At 42.9% G+C, this 17477-nt stretch overlaps 2 protein-coding genes across 3 annotated transcripts in view; one reads left to right on the top strand and one right to left on the bottom strand.

Moving 5' to 3' along the window:
• Positions 1-17477, top strand: part of LOC138952660 (galactose mutarotase-like) — a 380407-nt gene that overhangs the window by 77049 nt on the left and 285881 nt on the right. The window lies entirely within an intron of this gene.
• Positions 1-17477, bottom strand: part of LOC138952252 (potassium channel subfamily K member 1-like) — a 78432-nt gene that overhangs the window by 5478 nt on the left and 55477 nt on the right. For both annotated transcript variants that reach the window (XM_070323879.1, XM_070323878.1), the window contains 3 exons: positions 8450-8593; positions 7291-7463; positions 3684-3909 (listed from right to left, as the gene is read on the bottom strand). In XM_070323879.1, coding sequence (XP_070179980.1) covers positions 3684-3909; positions 7291-7463; positions 8450-8593 — 543 coding nt within the window. The remainder of the gene's footprint in view (positions 1-3683; positions 3910-7290; positions 7464-8449; positions 8594-17477) is intronic.

Here is a 17477-nt window from a genome sequence, read left to right on the forward strand (position 1 = left end):
CATGTATTGAATGTCCAGTATGTCATTCTCCACAATAAAGTAACCACCTGAGATGCATGTGAAAAAATACCCGCACAATTCTCAGCGTATGCTACAATGTTTCACAAAAGACATTTCCAAGACAAACACAAAACTTATATAAAGAAGGATAGAAAGTCTAGCTGGAACATTGTGACCAACATCACGAAACTAATTTACATACCCAGAAGGGAAAAACAAACCCCAGAGCAAGCCGCTATGTACTGCATCAGAAATCAAAACGTACATAATAGTTAAAAGGTATGACGTGCACTCCATCTAAACACCCAAATGCATGGTTCAAACCAGGCATTAAAACATTCAAATATTTAGTGGAGTGTATAGACACTTTCACCCTCTCTACAAATGACCTGTTGTCCGTCTTCAGATTTGTAATCAGCGATTGAAATAAGGCCCCCCCCCAAAATAGTCTGTTTACGGTATCACGACCGACCCTATTTTTTCGCGCGACCCTAGACTTTTTTTTGGCATTTGGGAGAAGAAAAAAAAAGTCTTTGTTTTTTGGCAAGATAACTTGAAAATATGCTTTTGTGGGAAAAAATAAAATAAATAAAAATAAATAAATAAACCCGACCTACCGACCCTATTGTTTTTGCCTATGTTACTGTAAACAGACTTTTTTTTGTGCCTAAACACCATCCAACGAGCGGAACAACTCAACAACAGCTCAATCACCAAGAAGCACAATTACAAGCGAATCAAGCTGCACTGAGCGAATTTAAATACTATCTCCTTATGTTCATTTCGTCATCTATGGAAAAGGCAGCAGAAGCAAGGTACGCAATATTCATGATTTCAGGGGGAAAACTGAGGGGGAAAACTGAGGTGGAAAACGGCAACGAACGGAAGGTAAGCAACTTTCAAAGACAGAGACAGACAGAAACCGTCGTCGCACCACGATCTCAAGCTAAATGCCAATCTGCATCAATGTTAGAAGTGACACCCAAAGCCAGGTAAGCAACGAGTATGATAGTAATCACCATAGCACGTTTTCAAGTATTGCCAAGATACATATTTTATTTAAACCACAATATTTTCAATACACCATTTTCGCCTACATATTCCTACGAGTTCACTATGGATAAGTCGGCTCTATACGCCAGCGTACAAGCTCACAACAGTCAGCAAGCGACGAGTATCATGATCGCCGTGACAGCGCATTAGCGAGTAGCGAGATACGAGGAAGGGTTCACGTTAATTTGTGGTGTGTGTCAAAGTAGAGGGATGGTCTTATTGCTTGCAAAAGCCTTGTCATTATTGCCAGATCGGAGAAAGCAAGCCGACTCGTTTACATGGCAGATACATCGTTATCGCACCGTCGTAGAAGAGCTATGTTCATCGTGTCATCGTTGAGTTGTTTGCCACACCCTTCAGTCTCATGTACGTGAATCTTTTGCGGGTTCTCAATCCAGGTATGAAAGACTCACACATATGCAAGCAAAGATTACAAGAAGGACAAATCTTGCGTACTTTTCTTTTTAGTACAGATTAAGTGACTTGCCCAACAGTGTCTTTAAGATGAATTCTGATGTTTGTAATGATTGTCCGTTCATACGACGTGACCGCCGCTGAAGTTCTTCTTGATTGTCACAAATTACTGTTGTTCAAGTACAATGTGACGCTTTTTACATGCGAGTGCTAATTAAGTATACTAGTTCGTTTGCCGTGGATGATATTGATTATTTCTACTTTAAACGGCAATGTCTCCCAGATCCATAGCCTTTTATTTCCTAGACTTGGAGTCCGTTTGCTAAGTTTACCACTGGATTGAGTATTTTGGTAGCCAGAATTTGACAGGTTAAGAGGTACTCTGCAGCATTTGACTTTACTTCTTCGTAAAATAAACTTGGCGTTGCCTAAAAAAATAATCATATTACGCCTTCAGCAATGTCAACAACAAAACACATGTAACAAGACCGTGTAAGTTGGGTGCAACGGCATATGCGTACAACTCTATCAAGCTATGTGCAACAGCTGTGAAAACTGCATTATGTTGGCACAAACAATGTTCCGCATGTAACCGAGACAAGCTGGTTATTGATGTTCATTGATTTGCTCACGCACGCACGCACGCACGCACGCACGCACGCACGCACGCACGCACGCACGCACGTCACGCACACACACACACACACACACAACCTCGTCACACAAAGCCTCGTCGTCAATATCATAATTATGCGGTTACACATTGTTAAACAAAACGTTATTACTACTGTTTTACATTGTTTAGGGGTAGTCCCCTCAATCCGTTCCCCATATCTCCTCCTCCCCCCCCCCCCCCCCCCCCCCATCCCCTTTAATATAGGATCGATTCAAAATTCAACATCGGTGTGTATAAATTAAAACAGCTGTACATCACAAAGCAAATCAGCTAGGCTACACGCCAACGAAGCGAATCAATTGGGAAATTCACCCGAAACTCAGGAGACGTCCACTACGCGACCGAGTCAGAAAACAGAAACAAGCGTTTGCACGACTTCCTCGATGTGAAAACTTCCCAGACTGATGAAAGAAAATTATAAGATCGTCAACAAAATGTCAATGGCTTACCTGTGTACCTGTCCAGTTAGGTACACCACCGTCGCCAATAAAAAGTTAACGACAACTAACATAATAAGACACAGAATCCAAAGAACCCTTTGGGAAAACGTTAACCAGCAATCAAAAAATGAAAAAAACAATCCTCCAAACTCCTTGAGGGGAAAACAAAAAACAAAAACGCAAAAGAGCAAACAGCAAACGTAATGAGAATCCTTCAAAAGAAACGACTAAAGTTATCAACAAGTAGCCAACAGTACCACTTTCCTCGACATCTGTTGAGGAAAAATGCTTAAAATAAATGGAACAGCAAACGCAGAAAATCTCCGTCAAATCCTTCGAGGAAAGCATGCAGTTTATTAGCAAAACCGAACTCAAAAATTGTTGACATCGGCAATCATGCTGCAATTCTCAAACGCGCAACATTGCAAACAATGTACTGAAATGCAAACAGCAAAACGTCGAGGTTGGGTTGATATTCATCGGGCATCGATACACTTTGTTGTTCTCAATTATTGATATCAAGCATGGCTGCCGATACTTAGACGGCATTTCGAATACGTTAGTTCATAATTACACACTTTCTCTTTTCAATATGCCTGAAATCAGTACAGTTAGACAACAAAAAACCGTGGTTCTTAGTTTTAGTCATTCAATAGCAGCTTAAGCAACATCCTCTCAATTTCCCTTATGTTCAAGCAATGCACTACGTAGCACGTAGTCATTATCTGCTTCCCAAGTCCCCATGTCCATAAACAGTTCTCGTTTTGGTTTTCCTTCGAACAACACTGCAGGCATGTTCTTGGTTTCTTCATAATGAATTCTACAGAGACTATTTATCATTGTCATTATGAACACAAAATTATTCTCATGATACTGAATTACTAAAGTAGTGACTATTTTATCATTGTAATCAAGAACACAGAATAAGTCTCACCATAATGAATACAGAAACTAGCCACAAATCACTTCCTCCATTGCCTAACAAAACAGGCGGCACTCTCACTACACATATGACACCACAATACCATCTCTGTGTCGCTACAACGCTGAACATATCAACACCCACCCCCAACCAAACCAAACGCAACAGCATTACCGACCTGTAGTGGCCACCTTGTACAGCGCACGGTGGGGCTGGTCAGCGTTGTCGCCAGGGACGAAGTCGCCCAGGCCGATGGTGGTCAGTGAGATGAAGCAGTAGTAGAAGGCGTCCAGGTAATTCCAGGAGGGTTCCAGCACCGTGTAGATCCCCGCTGGCACCAGCATGAAGAGCGTCACCAAGGCAACCAGCGTAATCATCAGGTGCAGCAGCTGGATGTGGAATGCCTGCAAGGATAGAAATAAACCCTCGACTGACTTTCCAAATGGTTGATCTTTAGAGAAGCGAATGTGTTGCATGGAACAATAGACGATGTTTGTCAATAACTCTGTATGTTAACTGTGCCATGTGACATTATAGGCCAGTTGCGAGCGACGGTGTGGGTTGGACATGAGCTGTTAACTGTGCCATGTGACATTATAGGCCAGTTGCGAGCGACGGTGTGGGTTAGACATGAGCTGTTAACTGTGCCATGTGACATAGGCCAGTTGCGAGCGACGGTGTGGGTTAGACATGAGCTGTTAACTGTGCCATGTGACATTATAGGCCAGTTGCGAGCGACGGTGTGGGTTAGACATGAGCTGTTAACGGTGCCATGTGACATTATAGGCCAGTTGCGAGCGACGGTGTGGGTTAGACATGAGCTGTTAACGGTGCCATGTGACATTATAGGCCAGTTGCGAGCGACGGTGTGGGTTAGACATGAGCTGTTAACTGTGCCATGTGTCATTATAGGCCAGTTGCGAGCGACGGTGTGGGTTAGACATGAGCTGTTAACTGTGCCATGTGAAATTATAGGCCAGTTGCGAGCAATGGTGTGGGTTAGACATGAGCTGTTAACTTTGCCATGTGACATTATAGGCCAGTTGCGAGCAATGGTGTGGGTTAGACATGAGCTGTTAACTGTGCCATGTGACATTATAGGCCAGTTGCGAGCGACGGTGTGGGTTAGACATGAGCTGTTAACTGTGCCATGGGACATTATAGGCCAGCTGCGAGCAACGGTGTGGGTTAGACATGAGCTGTTAACTGTGCCATGGGACATTATAGGCCAGTTGCGAGCGACGGTGTGGGTTAGACATGAGCTGTTAACTGTGCCATGTGACAATATAGACCAGTTGCGAGCGACGGTGTGGGTTAGACATGAGCTGTTAACTGTGCCATGTGACATTATAGGCCAGTTGCGAGCGACGGTGTGGGTTAGACATGAGCTGTTAACTGTGCCACGTGACATTATAGGCCAGTTGCGAGCGACGGTGTGGGTTAGACATGAGCTGTTAACTGTGCCATGGGACATTATAGGCCAGTTGCGAGCGACGGTGTGGGTTAGACATGAGCTGTTAACTGTGCCATGGGACATTATAGGCCAGTTGCGAGCGACGGTGTGGGTTAGACATGAGCTGTTAACTGTGCCATGGGACATTATAGGCCAGTTGCGAGCGACGGTGTGGGTTAGACATGAGCTGTTAACTGTGCCATGTGACATTATAGGCCAGTTGCGAGCGACGGTGTGGGTTAGACATGAGCTGTTAACTGTGCCATGGGACATTATAGGCCAGCTGCGAGCAACGGTGTGGGTTAGACATGAGCTGTTAACTGTGCCATGGGACATTATAGGCCAGTTGCGAGCGACGGTGTGGGTTAGACATGAGCTGTTAACTGTGCCATGTGACATCATAGACCAGTTGCGAGCGACGGTGTGGGTTAGACATGAGCTGTTAACTGTGCCACGTGACATTATAGGCCAGTTGCGAGCGACGGTGTGGGTTAGACATGAGCTGTTAACTGTGCCATGTGACATTATAGGCCAGTTGCGAGCGACGGTGTGGGTTAGACATGAGCTGTTAACTGTGCCACGTGACATTATAGGCCAGTTGCGAGCGACGGTGTGGGTTAGACATGAGCTGTTAACTGTGCCACGTGACATTATAGGCCAGTTGCGAGCGACGGTGTGGGTTAGACATGAGCTGTTAACTGTGCCATGGGACATTATAGGCCAGTTGCGAGCAACGGTGTGGGTTAGACATGAGCTGTTAACTGTGCCATGGGACATTATAGGCCAGTTGCGAGCGACGGTGTGGGTTAGACATGAGCTGTTAACTGTGCCACGTGACATTATAGGCCAGTTGCGAGCGACGGTGTGGGTTAGACATGAGCTGTTAACTGTGCCATGTGACATTATAGGCCAGTTGCGAGCGACGGTGTGGGTTAGACATGAGCTGTTAACTGTGCCATGTGACATTATAGGCCAGTTGCGAGCGACGGTGTGGGTTGGACATGAGCACGTGTGGAATGTTGGTCTCGCTAAAAGCAAGGGTATTCATTCTTCCACAACCGACGGGCGCAGTGGCCTAGTGGTAAGACGACGGCCTCCCAAGCGGAAGGTCGTAAGCTCGAATCCCGGCCGCTGCCGCGTGGTGGGTTAAGGGTGGAGATTTTTCCAATCTCCCAGGTCAACTTATGTGCAGACCTGCCAGTACCTTATCTCCCTTCGTGTGTACACGCAAGCACAAGACCAAGTGCGCACTGAAAAGATCCTGTAATCCATGTCAGAGTTCGATGGGTTATAGAAACACGAAAATACCCAGCATGCTTCCTCCGAAAGCGGCGTATGGCTGCCTAAATGGCGGTGTAAAAACGGTCCTACACGTAAAAATCCAATCGTGCGAAAACACGAGTGAACGTGGGAGTTTCAGCCCATGAACGCAGAAGAAGAAGAAGAAGAATTCTTTCACAACCCACACAAACCCGACAAAGTTATTTCCAGAAGAAGATCCGTAGTATCCTAAAATCTTTCTTCTGGCGATGTACTTCAGGTTCGAGTAATGTCCAGTACACGTGAACCCCTCCATAGAGTATGGAAAGCCGTTTGGCTCATAACCATTACACGCGTAATAAAAAATAAATACACGCGTAATAAATGATTAATACGCGTGTAATAAATGATTAATGCGCGTGTAATTTATCTTTTTTCTTATGCTATGGAATAGCATAATGATTAAATACACGTGTAATAACTATTTCATACGCGTGTAAGAAATGATTATTACGCGTGTATTAATTATTTCTTACACGCGCATGAAATATTTATTACGCGTGTATTAAATATTTTTTACACGCGCATGAAATGATTATTACGCGTGTATTAATTATTTCTTACACGCGCATAAAATATTTATTACGCGTGTATTAAATATTTCTTACACGCGCATGAAATATTTATTACGCGTGTATTTAATCATTTCGTACACGTGTATGACATTTTTATTCCACGTGCATTTAATCATTTCTTACACGCGTATAAACTATTTCCTGCATGTGTATTTAATCATTTCTTACACGTGCATGAAATATTTATTACACGCGTATTTAATCATTTCTTACACGCGCATGAAATAGTTATTACACGCGTATTTAATCATTTCTTACACGCGTAAAAAATGATTATTACACGCGCATTAATCATTTATTACACGCGTATTAATCATTTATTACGCGTGTATTTATTTTTTATTACGCGTGTAATGGTTATGAGCCAAACGGCTTTCCATAATAGAGGGAAAGCCCCCAACTGCGGCCATCTTTAGATGATTGCACGCTCCACTCACCTTGTAAAGATGACCAAGTTTACGGAAGAGGAAGTAGAGGAAGGCCTTGACGGGGATGATGATACGCTCCACTAGCGCCGTGAAGAGGATGAGGGTCAGAGGGATGCCGATCACGGCGTAAACGATGCAGAACGCCTTGCCCACGTCAGACAGCGGCGTCACTCGACCGTAACCTGTGTACATATATACGAGAGAATGTTACCATTTCTTACTATTCTGTTAATTGACTTTTGTTGGTCAGAATACGACAAGTGCTGTCTTTTTTCTCCTTTCTATACCTGTGAATGTTTTGTTTTGTCAATGATAATACGTATTGTGACAGTTATCAAGTTTACCACTGTAACAGGTAACCATAAAAAGTGTGAGGCTTTTGGAACAGGTTACCTACAGTAGTACCACTATATCTTGTTGTCAAGAGAGGGGCCACTGAAGCAAGATCAACAAAACCTTTTCAACAGGTTACCTAGAGAAGTACTACCTGTTGAAGCAAAGACATGGTCAAATGAAGTAAGATCAACAAGACCTTTACGACATGTTACTTATGTGTAGTAGAAATACATATTGCAGTCAAGAGATGTTCACATGAATTTCAAGTAAGATCAACCAGACCTTCAGAATCGGGTACCTAAAATGATCTGTTGCAGCACAGAGCAGAACCATTGAAGTAAAGTCAACGAAACGTTTACAACAGGGTACCTATAAAATTATGTAGTACTACCTACTGTATAGAAGAGATGGTCCTTGAAGTAGGACCTTTACAACAGGTACCCAAAAGGAGTATTACTAGTCTTATTGTAGCGAAGAGAGGGTCTATTGAACGAGGATTAACAAAACTTTTACAACAGGTTAATATCATGGTGATGACAGTTGAAGCAAAGAAACGGTCAATTGGACTGGGATGAATAAGACCTTTACAACAGGTTGCAAACAGTAGAACTACCTTTAGTAGCAAAGAAAGGGTCTATTGAACAAGGATGAACAATACCTTTACAACAGGTTAAGCTAACCTATAGTGGTGAGGACAGTTGAAGCAAAGAAACGGTCAATTGGATTAGGATGAATAAGACCTGTACAACAGGTTACAAATAGTAGAACTACCATTAGTAGCAAAGAAAGGGTCTAGTGGACTAGGATGAATAAGACCTTTCCAACACATTACCTATAGTTGTGAGGACAGTAGATGCAAAGAAGAGCGCCTGTCCGAAGCTCCAGTTGGGTTCCGACATGGTGACGTTGCGGGTGGCCGACACTCCTCGGTTGGCTGCACTCACCACCTTCTCTATAAACCGCTCCAGCTCTTCTTCTGCAACACAGACATGTGAACTCAATATTGTGCCCGTAAAACATTCCTTATTTAAGCCCGAAGTTGACTTCGTAAAGACTTCGCGAAGTCCTTTTACCAAAAATAAAGTGCCAAAGCTTCGTTGGTTATCCCAGCGAAGCTGGAGGTATCCCGTGAACGCTATACTGTAATCGACTTGAGAAATGTGCATACCGAATAATACATGATAAAGAAGGATTCTTTGTGCCCGGCTACGTGCTACAGGTGGAGATGGAAGTTCACCAAAAATTGGGACCATACTAACAAAAATACGGTGGGTGCAATAGTCGCCCCCATTTTTTCAGCAAACGCCACCCAAGGCCGTTTTGGACGGGTAGAAATTCCGCAGTTTCCAAGTCTATGGATAAAGCTCGCGTAAGAAGAATACGTCACGGTCGAAAGTCTTTGACGTCAATTAATGCATCATGACGTCATGCCTCCCTGAAGTCTTTCTCTCTCGCGCAGTGTGTGTGTTTGTGTTCATTTTGTGCACATGTGTTAGTGTTACTGTGTGTGTGTGTGTGTGTGTGTGTGTGTGTGTGTGTGTGTGTGTGCGCACGCGTGCATGAGTCTGTACTCGTATGTGTGTGGTGTGTGTGTGTGTATTTGTGTGTGTGTTCGTGTGCGTGTGTGTGTGTGCGCACGCGTGCATGAGTCTGTACTCGTGTGTGTGTAAATGTGTGTGTGGGTATAAGTATGTGTGTGCGTGTATGTGTGTTTGTTTGTAAAGGTGTGTATATATGTCCGTCTGTCCATATGTGCGTATGGGTGTGTGTTTTGTGTGTATGAAGTTTTTTGTGAGAGTGAGTGAGTGCGTGTTAGTGAGTGTGTGTATGTGTGTGTGTGTGACTTGGGGTGTGTGTGTGTGTGTGTGTGCGTGGGTGTGTGTGTGTGGGTGTGTGTGCGTGTTTGAGAGAGAGTGTGTGTGTGAATGTGTGTGTGCATGAGTTTGTGTGTATGAGTGTGTATATGTGTTTGTTTGTAAAGGTGTGTGTGTCCGACTGTCTATGTGCGTATTTGTTTGTGCGTATGTACAGTGTGTGTCACTGTGTGTGTGTCTGTTTGTATTTAAGAGAGAAAGAGAGAGAGAGTGGGTGGGTGTGTGTATGTGTGTGTGTGCGTAAGTGTATGTGTGTGTGTATGTGTGTTTGTTTGTAAAGGTGTTTATGTCCGTCTGTCTATATGTGCGTATGGGGGTGTGTTTTGTGTGTATGAAGTGTGTGTGAGAGAGTGAGTGAGTGCGTGTGAGTGAGTGTGTATGTGTGTGTCTGTGTGTGTGTGTGTGTGTGTGTGTGTGTGTGTGTGTGTGTGTGTGTGTATGTGTGTGCGTGTGTGTGTGTGTGTGTTCGTGTGTGTGTGTGTTTGAGAGAGAGAAAGAGTAAGAGAGAGGTTTGTCTTTCGCTGGGGTATGCAGTGCCTTGGCGTTGCACATCTACTTAATTATTGTTTATCGTCTCTTCAGCAGTTAATCCTATTCGAGACCGGCCAGAGCTTCGTGCAGTTATCTTCGTGAAGTCGACTTCGCGAGTCTTTTCTTTATTTGGTGTTTAACGTCGTTTTCAACCACGAAGGTTATATCGCGACGGGGAAAGGGGGGGGGGGGATGGGATAGAGCCACTTGTTAATTGTTTCTTGTTCACAAAAGCACTAATCAAAAAATTGCTCCAGGGGCTTGCAACGTAGTACAATATATGACATTACTGGGAGAATGCAAGTTTCCAGTACAAAGGACTTAACATTTCTTACATACTGCTTGACTAAAATCTTTACAAACATTGACTATATTCTATACAAGAAACACTTAACAAGGGTAAAAGGAGAAACAGAATCCGTTAGTCGCCTCTTACAACATGCTGGGGAGCATCGGGTAAATTCTTCCCCCTAACCCGCGGGGGGGACTTCGCGAGTCGACTTCGTCCAGTTAATATCAGGCTTTGCGGCGTCACGACACTTTGATTCTTCAGCTCAAAGAGAAGCATGTGTTGAGTACAAATAGTTGACTAAAATAATACAGATGCCTCCGTCATATTTTAATCTGAGTCCATTCAACATTGAAACGTCATAAAGCGTAAACAGTTAAATATCACACTCATACGATGATGTCGTCATCGTCACCCTATTGTCTTCAAAGTAATGATACCAGATTCCAGCAATTCACTGCATACCGATCTTCATAATGACCACACACATACCGGGGATTTGCTATCAATGAAAACTTTCAATAACTTCTTTAACCCAGCCAAGACTTACACAATCGTTTTTACTGTAACTTTTGATACGAGTTATATGCTTGAAGACATTCATCATCTCGTCGCATATCCCCTTTTTACATTTAGTCAAGTTTTGACTAAATGTTTTAACATAGAGGGGGGAATCGAGACGAGGGTCGTGGTGTATGTGTGTGTGTGTGTGTGTGTGTGTGTGTGTGTGTATGTGTGTGTCTGTGTGTCTGTGTGTCTGTGTGTGTGTGTGTAGAGCGATTCAGAGTAAACTACTGGACCGATCTTTATGACATTTTTCATGAGAGTTCCTGGGTATGATATCCCCAGGTGTTTTTTTTCATTTTTTCGATAAATGTCTTTGATGACGTCATAACCGGCATTTTGTAAAAGTTGAGGCGACACTGTCACACCCTCATTTTTCAATATAATTGATTGAAATTTTGGCCAAGCAATCTTCGACGAAGGCCGGACTTTGGTATTGCATTTCAGCTTGGAGGCTTAACAATTAATTAATGACTTTGGTCATTAAAAATCTGAAAATTGTAATTATAATTATTTTTTATGAAACGATCCAAAATTACGTTTATCGTATTCTTCATCATGTTCTGATTCCAAAAACATATAATAAATATGTTATATTCGGATTAAAAACAAGCTCTGAAAATTAAAAATATAAACATTATGATTAAAATTAAATTTCGAAAATCGATTTAAAAACAATTTCATCTTATTCCTTGTCCGTTCCTGATTCCAAAACCATATAGATATGATATGTTTGGATTAAAAACACGTTCAGAGAGTTAAAAAGAATAGAGATATAGAAAAGCGTGCCATCCTCCTCAGCGCAACCGCTACCGCACTTTTCTGGATTGTTAATTTCACTGCCTTTGCCACGAGCGGTGGACAGACGATGCTACGAGTGTACGGTCTTGCGGAAAAAATGCAAAGCGTTCAGTTTCATTCTGTGAGTTCGACTGAGCTTGACTAAATGTTGTATTTTCGCCTTACGCGACTTGTTCCTCTTACCCAAACCTCCCCTTTCCTAAACCATTAAGGAATAATCAGAAAAAAAAGAAGAAATTTTTCCCTTTCTTCTCACTTGAAAGTTATGCCAACTTTCCAAACTAAAAGTGTGGAAATCTTGTCAAAATCCAACCGAAACCTTATTTTTGCCGTTAAGTAATAAATGTGAAGATGTTCTTTTCTTTCCATTTATTGCTTTCGATCTTTCAGTTTCTTTTCTGAAAGTATTCAAGTCTTATTACATTATATGTAACTATAGTCTGAGTATCAACAACATCTGAATGTTTACTCTAGTAATTACTGCAAAAACCCATGGGCGATCTTCAGGAACAAAGATCAAACAATTACACTGAATTTGGCAGAACAAAAAAAGGAGGATCTCAAGATCTTTGCACGAAACAAATGTGTTTCCCACCCAAAGCAGAAATTACCGTTTGGAAATGTAGCATTATGAGGACAGGAGCTGGGGGGAGGGGGGGTGAAGGGGGGACTCTAGTCTAACTACAAGGTGGTGTGCAAGTATGCAATAATGTTGCAAGGAGCTAAACAGCAACTATTATTTTCCTCCAAAACAAAAATAACATACCGTTCAAAACAAGGTTCACACAGGGACAGGAGCCGAACTACGAGTGATAGGAGACAGACATGAGTGGGGGGGGGGGGATGAGAAGGGGGTGAGAGGGGGTGAGAGGGGGAGGGGGCGAGGGGAGGACACAATTCAAACAACAAATGATGGCAAAAGATTGTGAAAATCTGGCTGAGGGCACGAAGCCCCTGATCAGCGACCAATTATCAGCGTCTTAGCCACCGTTCAAATCCTCTCGAGAGCTGCGATGCATTGGCAGATAATTGGCAAGGAACAGATTTAGGAAACACGGAAATCTTTCGGCAAAAACAAAGCTAGAATGTCCATTTTCTGGGAGTGGACAATCCCCTTGTTGTCCTGCGGATGATTAGGTTTGCAAGTTTGAAGTTTTAGCTTTGCTGGCGCGGAAAAGGATATCACAAGATGTTTGCGCGTGCGTGTGTGCGTGTATGCGTATGTATGTGTGTGTGTGTGCGTATGTGCGTGCGTGCGTGCTTTGGCGCGTCTGTCTGTTTGTGCCTGTGTGTGTGTATCTGTTTATCTGCGTCTGTGTGTGTCTGCGTGTTTGTGTGTCTGTCTGCGTCTTTCTGTCTGTCTATGTTTCAGAGCGGACAATACTCCAAGACAGAGAGATGCTGTTGTGAAAAATTCCTTCAACTGATATTCCAAGGAGAGTTGCAAAGTGATTTTTATCTTTCTTTCTGAAAACACCACAAATTCTCATGGCTTCATATTATTTGTAAGTGCACAGTACATGCATTCCCCATCAGCATTTGTAGCCATCTTTTTCCAATCACTTAATCCATCGAAGATATTTTGTACCCCCTAATGGAATGTAAACAAGATTTTCTCTTGGCTTCCATGTTATCCACACAAAAACGCAGAGAGAGAGAGAGAGAGAGAGAGAGAGAGAGAGAGAGAGAGAGAGAGAGAGAGAGAGACAGAGAGAAGGACAGAGACAGAGATACAGAAAAACAGAGACAGAGACAGAAAGAGAGACAGACAGAGACAAGGAGAGACAGACAGACAGAGAGATAAACTGAGAGAGGGAGAAAGAAAGAGAGTGAGAGAGAGACACACACAAACACACACACACACACACACACACACACACACACACACACACTCACACACAAACATACCATGTCAGTCTATCTGTCGGTTTGTCTGTCTGTCTATCCTTGTTAGACATCTTTCACAAATGCTAATGCTAAGTACAGTACGTACGTGTTTCTTTCGATAGCGCCAAATACCATGAATGTTTATCAAAACTAACGATCTTCACTGTTTTATCAGTACACTGCGTCCTCCGACATTCTGCATCATGAGAATGACGTGTGACCAACTAAAACATAGTTGTTTTTTAACACAGCTTTCTCTGTTATCATGTCACATCACACACGAGACATTCCACACAAAAAGGAGGATGCAAGGCGCGGCATGGTCTACTTTTGGGGTCCTTGAAAACAGCTATCTAGTGGAGACATCAAACAGCGTTAAAGAGGCTCTCACTCGTTAACAGTATTCTTCCCGTAACCCTGGCCTTCGCTTCCTATGCCCATCTGCCTCTAATTTGTTTGTTTGTTTGTTTGTCATAGGCCTGTCCATTAGCTCACAGGAACATACCCTTGGTTTCGTGGGAGACAGGGTTTTCAATCTAGCGGTACTCTCCTGCCTGTCTGTACGAAGAACACCAAACGTTTTTACCTCTATATACCGGTAGTGCCTCTCTCACTTCAAACCTGTGTACTAACGCTTTAACTTGTATTCAATGAAAGCCTTCATTTGCATGCTCGTTGACAGAAAACACGCAGTAGCTTTTGTGTCCTATACCAAATATAATTAGTAAATGCCTTTAACTTTCTGAACCGGAGGACATACCATCTTGAAATTCGGGACTCTTTGAAATCAGCGTTGACCGGTTCGCACTGACCGAACATTTCTAGAAGCTTAGCGAGAAGAATTCGTCAACATGTCGGCCCTACTAGTTTTGAATTTTATATATTTTATTAAGAAAGAGTTTTGATTATTTGTTCACGTTTTTTATTTAAACAAAAAAACGAAAACAGAAATAAATACAGTCCTGTTAAAACATCGATGATTAAAATTATTTAGGTATGAATTAAGTTGAAATAAATATTGACTTGACTTGACTTGATTGCATCTAAAAGTGTTTCCTTGTCAAAACCATAGACCAAATAGCCTGGACCGCCAACTCGTCACGTGACCCTTCGAGGTTACGACGCTCGACTTTCAGGGGCGTTTAGCGTCCGGTTTGAAAGGCCAGCGATTCGAAGACAGTGAAAAGAAAGCACGCTCCAGTTATTTGTGACAATGGGAGGTGACAATGTACTGGATTTTCCAAAACTCCAAACTAAACTTAACAAAACTCATCGAAAAACATGTTCCATATGCACTTTAGCTGAGTTTATTTTAGCATTTTCAGAACTTACCTCGGCAACTTCGTCCATGTTTACAATCGACACCGGATATGACATCCCCCTGATTTCTGAAAGGCCCTGTAAGCGTAGGTTCCTAAATGCGAGAGGCCGCTACCTCGTAATAGAGAGAAAGAGCGGAGAGAGAGCTAGTTGGCGGTCCAGGATAAATGGTCTATGTCAAAATAAAGCTGTTGCAATGACTTTGGCTTTGCACCTCATGTTGATAGATTTTGATAAAAGGACCTGTTTGTGTGGGATTTATTCTTCTTACCTCTCTGGTAACATCTGGCGCGAACACTGACTGTCACCAAATACAGTCGGGAAAAGAGAAGCAAAACAATAACCCTTGCTTGTGCCGCATTGGTGTCATACGTTTATCCTGTTGTAAAAAAACAAACAGTCGACGCTCAGATGACATTCGTTCGCCTTATTTTGTCCCCGAATATTCACACTGGATGTAAAAGCCACTCGACGACAGTCCCATTAAGGATGTTGCACGTCAAGAAAACGCATAAAAAAGACAAAGAGGCCCCCGGCAAGACGTTTTACGTGAGATATGTGTCCCCCTACAGCAGCAATTGCGTCTTAGCAATTCTCTCTCTCTCTCTCTCTCTCTCTCTCTCTCTCTCTCTCTCTCTCTCTCTCTCCCTCTATCTCTCTCTATCTCTCTCTCTATCTCTCTCCCTCTATCTCTATCTCTCTCTCCCTCTATCTCTCTCTCTCTCTCTCCCTCTATCTCTCTCCCTCTATCTCTCTCCCTCTATCTCTCTCTCTCTCTCTCCCTCTATCTCTCTCTCTCTCTCTCTCTCCCTCTATCTCTCTCTCTCTCCCTCTATCTCTCTCTCCCTCTATCTCTCTCTCTCTATTTTGCATACGTTTGTATTTGATCTATTCTGTTTCCTTGCGATTCTTGTGTATCCCCATTGAAAGGGGCTGTAGGCCCATACTCAATTAAAATGTGCCTGTGCCAGTCTCTCTCTCTCTCTCTCTCTCTCTCTCTCTCTCTCTCTCTCTCTCTCTCTCTCTCTGTCCGTCTCTACCTATCTTTCTCACTCCCCCCCTCTCTCCTCCGCTCTCTCTCTCCCTTTCTGGGAGGGGGGGGTGAAAGCTGCTGCAGTTCATGTCTGGGTTTTAAACACTGTTTATCCTCCGATTGCAATATTTTTTACCAGGGCTTCCGCATGCTTCCAGAACACGTTTACGTGAAGATGGAAGCAAAAGGATAAATCTGTCTGCAGGAACATCCCATGATGAATATAGCGTGCTGTTTGAAGTAGCACTGTTCAAAGATCTCATATCCACGCCTTTCATACGGCGTTGTCTGGTGTATTTGGCCCTAAAGAAGTCTAAGAGACACTTTCTGTTCCATTACTAAATCAAACATGCAAGGTTAGCTCGAACATGTTCCAGAACTATCTTGATTAATTACAGGCATGCGAATGGTGGAATCAGTCTGACTCTTCAGCGTACGTCATGGTCACGGTGCTTCCTTCTCATATCTAACCAACGCTGTTTGCTACGCATACGTCTAGTTTGATTTCAGGGAATCACATTCGGAATCTAGCAAATGCCAGCAAGTTCCACTGCTGTCAGGGACAACACAAGAAGTGTGGTGTTATAATGATTATTCCAAACCTTAATCTAAATTGTGTATCTCTTAGCCCGATCTGAGACATGAGTTTGTGGGTTAGTGTTTTTGTTCGTGTGTGGGTTTTTTACAGGGAATATGCCTTCAAACTTTTCTTCACAAAGAAAGGCACATGAAAGCGTACACTACGATCAAAATGTGTTTCACTTCCTCGACCAGTGTCTGTGGCCTGACTCATCGCATGTGCATGCTGAGTAATTCATTATCACGTGACGTCTGCCGTAGGTTATTTACGCGTGTCAAAGATGGCGGCACACTTTTTGCTCATAAAATTAAAATTAGCAGTAAAGGTGAAAGATGCATAAAATGTCCTGAGGCTGAAGGGGGAAAACTTCATTGATTGCTATAAAAATGTCAAATCACATGTGCCGAATCATACGATAACACATGTTGATGTTCTTGTTGTTGCGGTGGTGGTGGTGGTTGCTGTTGTTGTAATAGTGGTGTGGTTGAGGAAGTGGTGTACGTTGCTATTGTTTGTATGTCTGGCGTAGCCGGCGAGTTCTAAAACTGCGACTATAAACGCCATGAACTGCAATTAAAATGTCAAATAGCATACGTAGCCTGCATGAAACTATTCTGCTCTTCAACAAATCACCGCGCTGGTATCAAATGGCGTGTTTCGTGTGTCTGTTTTTCTGTCTGTTGCTGATATCCTCATCCTCACCTGCAGGAGGCTTAGAACCTATTAGCATGATTGTCCTTTTTCAGACGGTCTCCTCTGTGGGCTTAGATGTTCTACTGTGAAATTATTCCCACTTTTGAAATTCAAAATAGGCACCTCACAAATTCCACACTGTATAAGGTGTGGTATATCATTCTCTTTTGTTATTTTTTATTTTATCTATATTAAACACTTTCGCAAACAGCAAGATGAACGGCCTCGCATGTTTCGTACCCTTTGAAGCGTGTTCACTCCTGTCTTCATAATCGTGATATTTTCTAA

The sequence above is a fragment of the Littorina saxatilis genome, linkage group LG17, assembly GCF_037325665.1.
Source record: "Littorina saxatilis isolate snail1 linkage group LG17, US_GU_Lsax_2.0, whole genome shotgun sequence".
NCBI classification, from domain to species: domain Eukaryota; kingdom Metazoa; phylum Mollusca; class Gastropoda; order Littorinimorpha; family Littorinidae; genus Littorina; species Littorina saxatilis.